The sequence below is a fragment of the Brassica rapa genome, chromosome A05 (assembly GCF_000309985.2).
Source record: "Brassica rapa cultivar Chiifu-401-42 chromosome A05, CAAS_Brap_v3.01, whole genome shotgun sequence".
In the NCBI taxonomy this organism is placed as follows: Eukaryota; Viridiplantae; Streptophyta; class Magnoliopsida; order Brassicales; family Brassicaceae; genus Brassica; species Brassica rapa.
Genome location: NC_024799.2, coordinates 13,572,238 through 13,583,200, shown reverse-complemented (window position 1 = coordinate 13,583,200; position 10,963 = coordinate 13,572,238). Strand labels below are relative to the sequence as shown.

The following is a 10,963-nucleotide window of genomic DNA, read 5'->3' as shown; positions in this document are numbered from 1 at the left end:
GAATACTTTCCATACGACTTAATTATAAGTCATCTACTAAGTCGTCCAACTGGAAGACTTTCCAGACGACTTTATTATAAGTCGTCTACGAATTCTTTTCTTTCCATCTTTCTTAATCCATCAAATATTTAAGTGCATATCTTCTATTTACTGCAAACTAGGGTGATCAACTTTGTTGAGAAGGACATTGCTGAAATGTTTCCAAAATGGGAGTTTGATGTGGAGGACACGCCCGCGGAGAACATAATTAAACTCATGTTTGTGAAGAAACCGTGGAAGTGGACCCTGGAACACTGGGAAGTCACCGGTACTAGGGTCAATACAGTGATTCCAAAAAAGAAAAATGCAAAAGTGACTCAAGACAGTGCAAGACCTCGGAATAAAGCTTGTAAAGAGGCACCTGCAGAGGCACCTACATAGGCTAGTGAAGAGGCACCTGCAGAATCTAGTGAAGAGGTTCATACAGTGGCTCGTTCAGAGGTGACTACGACTGTTGGTGGGTTGACCAAAGAGGATATTAAAACCATGTTCAAGGAGATAGTTGATGCCATGAGGGAAGGGTTTGGGACGTGCCTTAAGGAGATCAAGTATCTGTCGGAAATGGTGGAAGTTGTGGACAAAAAAGGTTGGTATCACCACAAAACAGAAAGGGACAGGGACATCATCTCAAAACAGAGGGACAGGGACATCATCTCAAAACACTGCCTCTCCACCTAAAAACACGCTCGAACCGGGGGTTAGTAACGAATCCTCTCCCAACAAGAGATTGACTAGACAAAGTCTTAAGAATAAGAACTGAAAAGTTGCATTTGTTTTGTTTCTTGTATGTCAGAACATGTGTGCTTTGTTTATAGTGTATGGATTTTGTATTTGACTTTTGTTTCATGTTTGAAGACACTCATTGGTTATTATTGTTCGAAATGGATCTTTGGTTATTATTGTATAAACCGATCTTGTATATTGCAGAGTGAAAGTGTTAATGGGACGAACGCGGGAAGGAAGAGGTTGCCGGAGGATATAGGTCCAGATATACCCGCAGATGATAGTTCCTCGAAAGATAAAGCTCCAGAACCGAGCCTTGTTCTATTGGACAAAAATCACTCTACTGTTTTGGATTTACAGAAGGAGGATGCTAAATATCAGGATAAGAGGGATGCTGCTTTGGCACTTTGCCGTGCAAAGAGTGATCGAACAAGGAGAACTTGCTGCCTCACAGAAATCTCCTTATACGGCAAACCCCACGGCCAAAGTGATCATTCCAAACAAAAAGCTTTATCCAGGCTATACTCCTTTTGGACCAATTAACAAGAAGAAGTTGAAGGAGCTCGCTGATTGGTTGAAAACTTGTGCGTAAGTGTTTGATTTTCCTATAATAGCTTGATTTAGTCTACATAAACTGATTGTTTTTCAACATTTTGTGTTTGCAGTCATTATAAAGCAGCTCAAGATTAAAAACCACGTACAAATAGAACTTGGTGGTATCACATCCTCCGGACGTCCTTAGAGTGACTGGAGGACTGTGTAAGTCTTCTGCTATGACTTAGATGACTTTCTGATAAGTCTTCTTTGTAGACGACTTACCAATAAGTCGTCTGGTAAGTCGGCTACGTAGAAGACTTACCAGATGACTTATTGGTAAGTCGTCTGGTAAGTCGTCTACGTAGACGGCTTACCAAACGACTTAATTCGTCTACGAATTACTTGTAAGTCGTCTGGTATGTCTTCTTTGTAGACGACTTACCAATAAGTCGTCTGGTAAGTCGTCTCTGTAGAAGACTTACCAGACGACTTAATTCGTTTACGAATTACTTGTAAGTCGTCTGGTAAGTCTTTTTTGTAGATGACTTACCAATAAGACGGCTTACCAGACGACTTAATTCGTCTGATATCTTCTGACTTGTACCCTATTTTATATGCAGCATATTGATGCTTGGATTAATGTGCTGAGGAAGAGGTACCACGCTAACCCACAACATTTCAGGAGCGAGAGAATGTGCTTCGTTGATCATATCTTTGCTCAGCAATGAAGATTCAACTTCAAGGATTTTACGGACTCGGAGCCCGATCAGAACGGTTTAGGAAGAAGACTCCCTGGTGGGGCGTGGAACTATTATGCAGGCATTATACCATTATTTTGCCAATCGAACAAGGTTTGGGGGACGGATATTGATGATATCTATGCGCCAGTGAACTACAAAGACAATCATTGGATTGCTATGTGGATATCGATCCCTAAGAGGCACATAGTCGTCTTTGACAGCATTTGTTCCAGTATCTCCCCAGAAGAACTCGATGTGGTAATGGAGCCTTTTCTCCACATGGTCCCTTATCTGCTTGTTGAGTGCGCTTCCTCACACGAACAACGTGCCCAATACAGCCTGGAGCCATTCACATTTGAGAGACCGGACAATATACCTCCGGCCCGAGCTGGTGATTGTGGCGTGTACACTCTAAAGTACATTGAATGTCATGCTCTTGGGATAGAGTTTACTAAAAAAGAATTTGCTAAGTCCAACGGAAAGACTATGAGGGACAAGATGGCGTGGATATATTTCAAGAGCTTCCTGACGCGCATGAGTTCGTAAACAAGGACAATGATGCCAACCTGGGTGCATATGAGGGGTGATAAACAGGCTACGTTAGATTATTTTGTATGATATATTAGGCTGATGTGTGTATTTGAACTTGATCCCTATTTTGTAACCTATTTTCTGCGCAGAAGACTTACAGTTAAGTCGTCTGGAATGTTGGACGACTTAACTATAAGTAGTCTGGAAAGTCTTTTGTGTAGTGACCTTTTGTAACCTTTCGGATAATATAAAGGGCAAGACCTTCTTAAATTTGTTTGGTAGTGCAATTTGACAAAGAAGTAGACACATATGAGTTCATAACACAAGTTTTTAATACATAGACTAAACATTGGACGACTAACTGGACGACCTCCTGGACGACTTACTTGAAGGTCTTCTGGACGACTTACTTGAAGGTCTTCTAGACGACTTACTTGAAGGTCTTCTGGAAGACTGAACACTGGACGACTAACTTGAAGGTCTTCTGGAAGAAAAAACCATGGACGACTAACTGGACGACCTTCCGGACGACTTACGTGAAGGTCTTCTGGAAGACTAAACACTGGACAACTAACTTGAAGGTCTTCTGGAAGGAAACACCCTGAACGACTAACTGGACGACTTACGTGAAGGTCTTCTGGAAGACTAGACACTGGACGACTAACTTGAAGGTCTTCTGGAAGAATAAACCCTGGACGACTAACTGGACGACCTTCTGTATGACTTACTTGAAGGTCGTCCACGTTATTCCTTACATTGTGGTTTTGTATGGCCAGTTTCCTTGCATTTTGAGCATCTATAAACCATATGTTGCTTCTGGGGTTTGCGTGCTCTCATCCTGGATAGCTCCAACCAAGATTGCCATCTTGATTTCTTCTGTCTTCCTGGACCACGCTTTACCTCCGGAGGAAAGCATGTGTGTTCCTCAACTTGTTGTCCAGCACAAGGATATATATTCTCTTAGTATCCTGCAAACAGAAAATCCTTTGAGTACACTGGACATACAAGTGTGGAGATATGCAAACCAACATATGTTCCAGCAGCTATAGCATGAGAAAAAAGGTATTTTCTCCACTGCATAGACACCACTCAATCACACTTTTCATGTTCCAAATCAACCACACAGTCTATTTTGCCACCTTTCACAAAGAATCGCCATCCATTAATTGGTTGTACCGTCATCGTATCCACTGTCTCCGATGGAACATCAATCAAGTATTCAACACCTCGACTATGTTGAGTTGGGAGACTCAAAGCATCTTCTCTCCTTTTCCAAAACCACTTTCCTAGCTTCTCCCTTATGAACTCCAACATGAACTGAACCGAAAATCCTCTAGCTTTCTTCTGAGCGGAATTAATAGATTCAGCGATGTTGCTTGTCTTTATGTTGTACCTGTCCCCCTGACAATAAAGCCTTGACCATTGGCTGACGTCAGCATTATCCAAATACGTTGCAAGGTCCGGGTTTGCACTCTGTATCTCAGCCATGTACCGGTCAAAATCTGAAACTGTATGAGCATAAGCAGCACCTTTCACCAAGTACAAGAGATGTTTCCCTTTATACTTTTTGACAATGTTATCTTGAATGAGATAATAACATATTCCTCGGGTTGCCCAAGGAAACACCTTATCACACGCACTTTTAATGGCCACGTGCCGGTCGGAGACTATCACCAGAGGCTGCTCATCAGATACACAACTAGGCATTTTTGTGAAAAACCATTCCCAAGAAGGTTCGTCTTCAGCATCTACGATCCCAAAAGCCAATGGAAATATCTGAAAATTCTCTTCTTGTGCGGCTGCAACTAACATAACACCTCCATACTTCCCACTTAAATGAGTCCCATCCACCACAATGACCCTTCTCTGATACTTAAAACCTTTGATAGAAGCTCCACAAGCGAGAAATAGATACTTAAATCTATTGATAGAATCAAGTTCTATAGCCATGATGGAATCGGGATTTGCTAAGGAGATTTGCTCGAGATATGATGGCAGACGCGAATACCCATCTTCTGCTGATCCTTTCACCAATGTTTGTGTATATAAAAGTGCTCTGTATGAAGTGGTGTAATCAAGCGTCATGCCCAACATGTTCTTCATAGCATCAGTGATATGCTGCGGATTCAACCCATCAATGATTCCAACACGATCAATGAAAAGCCTACCAACATACTTCGGAGTACAGTGTCTCCGCTGAGCGAGTCGCTCTCCCAGCATGTATGTTTTTCTACATACTTTGTTACCCAAAACGTGTTTGTCCCATGTTTCACACTCGCTCTGACCTTCCATTGACAACCACTAACCGGACATGTTGTCACAAGGAGAGTTTTCGTTGACTTGTATATTCTGAAGGAGAACTTAAACCTCACTGCTGTCAACCGCAGCTCTGAAAGCAGTGCATCCTTGCTAACAAAACTATGGTTGACATATATACTGTTACCATTCGATCTTCCTCCTTCAATCTTTTTGATATCTTCAAAACACATATCATCATCTTCCTCATCCTCATCTTCAACCTTTCCATAAACACTGTAATCCTCACCATTCTCGTCCGCTTCAGCAACAATAGAGATACCAGCATCCTCCTCCCCATCATCCTCCTCCCCATCGTCCTCCTCCCCATCATCCTCCTCCCCATTATCCTCCTCCCCATCATGATTTTCATCTTCAACCAAATCATCATCATCTTCAAAACATTCATCAGCTTCATCATCTTCTTCCCTGAACTCTACAACCGTTTCCACCTTGCTACGGCTTGATATACAAAGCCATACTCCATGCGTTTTGGTTATCTCGAGCAAGTTTCAAACTTGTCTATCACTTGTAACATGAATAGGAGGAGTGTCTGGAGCCGGCATCATTTCTGCTGGTAATGAGTAGGTTATCTCCACAGATTTTGTGCTCATGTCCAGGTTGAAATCTTCTTGAGCTATTGCAAGAAGTTCAGCATGTGTCGAACCTTCCCCAAAAAAAATGATTCTCGCTCCTTTGACATTATCAACCACAAAATCCCAACGGCAATCTTTCAACAACCATTCTCCATACACTGCATGTAACTGACGCATCATCTACAAAAATTCAAAATAAAACACATTAGTAAAGATAGAGAAAATGAAAGTTTACTAAACATTGACGCAGACGACATACCAGTAAGTCGTCTGGAAGACTTACCAGTAAATCGTCCAAACAGGTCATTTTTGCAATTGAATTTTAAATAGGACGACTTACAAGTAAGTCTTCCAGCTTTGTTTGTTAAAAAAAAAATTTTAGACGACTTACGTCTAGGATAAACGGGTTAGTTTTGCATTTGACCCAATTTTGTCAGATATTTGACTTTTCCTGGACGACTTATTAGTAAGTCGTCTCTGGGTAAACAAAAATTTCAATATTTTATTAAAGCTAGACGACTTATTTGTAAGTCTTATTAGGTTAGTTTGCAATTCGAAAAAGAAACTTAAACATTTAACTTTACCCAGACGACTTACCTGAAAGTCGTCCAGGTAGACGACGTACGAAAAAGTCGTCCGAGATAAGATGGGTTAGACCAGAATCTAGGAAATAAATCTGGACGACTTTGCTTATCCCAGACGTCTTTCAATTAAGTCGTCTTACGTGACGACTTCCAGATAAGTCGTCTGGAAAAGTTAAATATTTAAGTTTTATTTTCCAATTGCATAAGTAACCTGAGACGACTTACAGATAAGTCGTCTAGCTTTAATAAAATATTGAAATGTTTTTTTTCCCGGAGACGACTTACTGGTAAGTCGTCCAGGAAAAGTCAAATATCTGACACAATTGGGTCAAATGCAAAACTAACCCATTTACCAGTAAGTCGTCTAGGGTATTCTCTAGATTTTTTTTTAACAAACAAAGATGACGACGTCCGTTTCTTCACGTCGTCTGGACTTACATGTAAGTCATCTGTTTTAATTAATTTCTTCACCAGACGACTGAAATATAAGTCGTCTAGACCCTAAACATAACCCCTAAACTTAATTAATTAACTAAACACTTCATAAAATCAAATTAAACTTCAAAAGTGTTTACTATACACAAAAATAAACACGTATAGGTAAAAATTTAATTTTTCAAAAAAACATTCAAGCTTTTCAAAATCTAATCCTAAGAATACATACAATACTACAACATATGTTGCCAAATCCTAGACCAAAGAATACTATGATTCACTACCTACACTCATCTATGTTGAAAACAATTCAATTTTGTTATAATTTAATTTATATCACTTAAAACTGTTTATAATTACATAATTTTAATTTTTTGCTTATCAAAATATTTTTTTAAAAATTTATAAATTATTTTTAAGATCAGTTACACCAGAAGACTTACTTTGAAGTCGTCCAGACGACTTCCAACATCTCGGACGACTTACCGAGACTATATTTGTAAAAATAGTTTCTGGTGTTTTGTTTGGTTATAAGGGGTAGGACTGTAATTTTACAAAGCTTTTAGTTTAGTTTTGCATTTGATTCAAGTTTGGGCATAGGTTTAGGGTTAAAATCAAGTTGTGGGTTAGTTTTGGTAAATTTCCCTAATTTATATTTACTTAAAACTGTTTATAATTACATGATTTTAATATTTTACTTGTCAAATTATTTTTTTTTAAATTTAAAAATTATTTTTAAGATCAACTACACCAGAAGAATTTCCTGGAAGTCGCCTAAACGACTTACAATATCTCAGAAGACTCAGACGACTTTCCGGGGTTATATTCGTAAAAATGAATTCTGTTTTTTTGTTTGGTCATAAGAGGCTGGTTGTAATTTCACAAGGCTTTTAAGTTAGTTTTTGCATTTGATTCAAGTTTAGGTATAGTTTTGTATTTAAAATCAAGTTTTGAATTATATTTGGCAAATCCCCCTTCTATCATTGCCTTTTGTTAGTGACTTTTTTATAAAATAAACAAACTATAGTCTTTTGTATTCAAAGAAAAATTCAAACTCTTTACATGTATAACGACTTGTGTAAACAAAAAGCCTGTAACTACGCCTGTAATTCAAAGCCTGTATACGAATTAATCAAGTGTCTTTTTTTTTATACTTTTGAGAACTTAGTATACACAGATCTTTACATACTTTGTAAAGTCAAAAACGGAAAAAAGAAAAGAAAGAATTAGTGTTCAAAACTAAAAGAGAAGAACAATGTGTTCATTAGTGTCCAGGTCCTCTCTTGCTCGGCCCAGACGCTAATCGGAAAGTCAAGCTCCTCATCAAACGAATCTTCGAGCTGTTCGCGGCAACAGCAGGCGAGATCAAGTTAAAGGCACCGCCGTCTACGGCGGCCGTTTGATTACAGCCGTTAGTCTGCTCTTTTCGTAGGGCTCGGCAATCAACTCCCGAAATAATCGAGGACATCTCCACTGAAAAGATGATGAATAACACAATCAGAATCTTTTTCTCCATATTGATCTTTTACTTCACTTCAGAATCTTTTTCTCTAAGAATGTTGGCTTTGTGAAACGAGTTGTTGTGTTATGAGATGAAGGCCTAGTGTGTATGTATTTATAGTTGTGTACGTGTAGCAAAGGGCATTTACTGACCAGGAATTAGATAATAGACTAATTGCATTTGGACTAATTAGTATATATAATATAAGTATTCTTTATTGGCATTGAATATTTCAGATTTCATGTTTTTTAAAATGAGTATTACATGTTGTCAAAAAAAAAAGGAGTATTACATAATTCTCCAACCTACTTGTCTTGGCTAGGAGATATTGTTGGACTTTTGACTTACGAAAAATAAATATAACGAATTTCATAATAGTAACAAAGAAAAAAATCGAGAAAATTACAAAACGTTGTAAAAAGTTGAATTTTATTTGTAGTTGTCTTTTTTTTTTTGTCAACTATTTGTAGTTGTCTAATGTGAAGAGACAAAATGTTGTTGAACGAAAGAAACTAACAAAGATGCGTTGAATATAAAGTATTAGGAGGGTGTGGTCTTGAGTTGTCACTTTTTGACTTTTATCCGACGTCGGTTTTTTTGCTATTACGGTGAAGCCGCGTTCGTCTGGAGGGGTAAAAGGGTAATTAAAGCGAGTCCCTTGTTTCTTTTATGCGCTGTCTAGAGATTACATGGCACCGTCTAACCTAGTGTCACATGCCACTCGTTAACGTGTTTTCCAATCTTTGTGCTCTTCCATTTTGTTTCTCCATCCGTCTGAGCTTACCACTTTTTCCTAAAAAATATATTTCAAATATAAACTTAAACCACAGTTTTTTTTCTTAACAATGAACGACTATTTTATTATTCAAACTTGAATCGGTCTAAATAACCAGACCGAAATAAAACAACCAGTAAAACAAACTTCACTAAAAGGATCTTGCAATAAAGAGCCAGAAATTCCATTTCGTGCTCTTGCAATATAAAATATCTTGAAGTCCAGAAAGCATATATGTTGCAAAACTTAACCAAACATGATGAACTCGGGTTGGCTCAAGGAGAAGCTTCTATGGAGTTCAGGATAAGGAACCAGAACCGTCTACTGCAGATGCCGAACAGGACGATCACGGACTTTGATTACAGTGTCAAGAGACTCTGGCTCCTCCCCGATGCCCAGCTCCTCCGCGATCTTCCGGCCATTCCGCGCAGACCTCCCGGACTGCGTCGAGCTAGAGCTACACAGGGACCAACAAAGGCACCTCTTCCTGACTTCCCAAACATACCATACATCCCTATGCGCGATCAGGGAGACTTTCAGAGGGTAGTTGTGGATGCTCTTCGTGCCATATGGTCTAGAGTTTCTTGCACAAGCAGGAGGACCATCAGAGCTTACTCACTACCAGCAGCAGGACGCTCTAGGCAGCGCATAGACCCCTCATCCGAGAGCGACGACGACGCGACCAGCGAGGACACCGACTAGTCCTCCCATTTCGATCTCTTTCCCTTATGCACTTGTTTCTTTGTTTTTCGAACTTGTAGGATTTATATTTTAGACATATCTATGCTTTGTGTTTGAGACTGTTTATTTATTTCTTATGTTTGGAGTGTCTACCAGAGCTAACCAAACTGACAGATCATATGAGTTAGATTCCAGACATGATGCAGAATTTTCTGTTCTACGCCGTCGATCGATACAGAGAGGATGGTATTGATCGATGTGCGGGACAGAGAGGTACGACACTTTACTTTAACATCTCAAACATCTAGCTTTGCTTATCACTACCTTTGGACACTTTACACCGAGACGGTGTAATTTAAGTCTGGGGGAGGTAGTAATAACACCATCTTCTTGAGTTTTGTCAAAATCTTTTCAAAAACAATTTTATTGAGTCAAGAAGGGGACTATGAACTTATGATTTTTATATAAATGTTTAACCACTTTTTAGCACCATTCTAGATTTACTGATTGCAGATAGTACTAAGATGCTAAAGTGGACCAACCTGTCAACTATACACACTTGCCTTGATTGTTTGAAGGAACCAAAGCTGACCTCCAACACCAACCTGACACTACTGCTTGTCTTGAGGCTTGGTATACATGGGCTCGGATTCTTCAAACAAATCTGGAAGGTAAAGCCTTATGTAGATATATTTATCACAATTTTCTCTCTCTATTTCGACCCTAGAGTAGCTTAACATTAGGCTTTATCTGGAAGGTAAAGCCTTATGTGGATTTATTAAACACAATTTTCTCTCTCTATTTCGATTAGAGTAGCTTTACATAAAGCCTTATGTAGGCTTTATCTAAACATAGTTATCTAAAAAAAATTGAAATTTATCATTTAAATAGGACTTAGGATCTAGTTAAGTGGAATCCGAACATGACTTAGTGGCTACAACCAATAAGGCTTGCTTCATAAGGATTCCAACAAAAAGAATTTGAACGAGACTTGAAGGCGGCAATCTTCAAGGCCCGCTTCACAAAGAAGTCTTGGATATAGGTCAAAAAGAAGTGAACATGACTTGGTGGCAACCACCATTAAGTCTTGATTCATGGATGCCTGTCCAATCTTGGTCAATGATCTTGCAATATAAGCAGACTTTGACTCAAGAGAGAAATTAGAGAGAGAGAGAAATTAGGAACTAACTTTTACCTACAGATCCAGATACTTGTTTGAGAATCTTTGCATCCTGTGATCGATACTCCCAAGGTAAAGCCTGCACTTTTATTTATGCTAAGAAATGAGGTTGGTCAAGGGGAATATCAGATAAGATTTGCTAAGTTGTGGCTAGATGAATTCGGTTGCTAAGCTAGGATATTGCATAATGTGCTTTGTGATTAGGACCTTTTAAATTGCAATATTGTAGAGGTGATGACTTCTATGTTTTAAATCTGTGAGTCCCTGATGTTTTCAAACCTCTTTCAGAGAGACTGTCCATTTGTTTTGCTTGAGAACAAGCAAAATGATAAGTCTGGGGAATTTG

The 10,963-nt window shown here is 38.9% G+C and overlaps 1 protein-coding gene across 1 annotated transcript; it reads left to right on the top strand.

Annotated features, from left to right (window-relative positions):
• Positions 1 to 525: 525 nt before the first annotated feature.
• Positions 526 to 2,585, top strand: LOC117134355. The gene is made up of 6 exons (XM_033292636.1): positions 526 to 625; positions 833 to 855; positions 967 to 1,249; positions 1,428 to 1,459; positions 1,920 to 1,954; positions 2,030 to 2,585. Exons 1-6 carry the CDS (start codon positions 526 to 528, stop codon positions 2,583 to 2,585), a joined length of 1,029 nt encoding a protein of 342 aa, XP_033148527.1.
• Positions 2,586 to 10,963: the final 8,378 nt, after the last annotated feature.

What these genes read in the sequence shown, in the direction of transcription:
- LOC117134355 (XM_033292636.1), top strand. Translation starts at nt 526, where the DNA reads ATGTTCAAGGAGATAGTTGATGCCATGAGGGAAGGGTTTGGGACGTGC. An exon ending in AGCTCAAGATTAAAAACCAC is followed by an intron (nt 1,460 to 1,919) that starts GTACAAATAGAA and finishes TTTTATATGCAG; the next exon opens with CATATTGATGCTTGGATTAA. An exon ending in ATTAATGTGCTGAGGAAGAG is followed by an intron (nt 1,955 to 2,029) that starts GTACCACGCTAA and finishes TCAGCAATGAAG; the next exon opens with ATTCAACTTCAAGGATTTTA.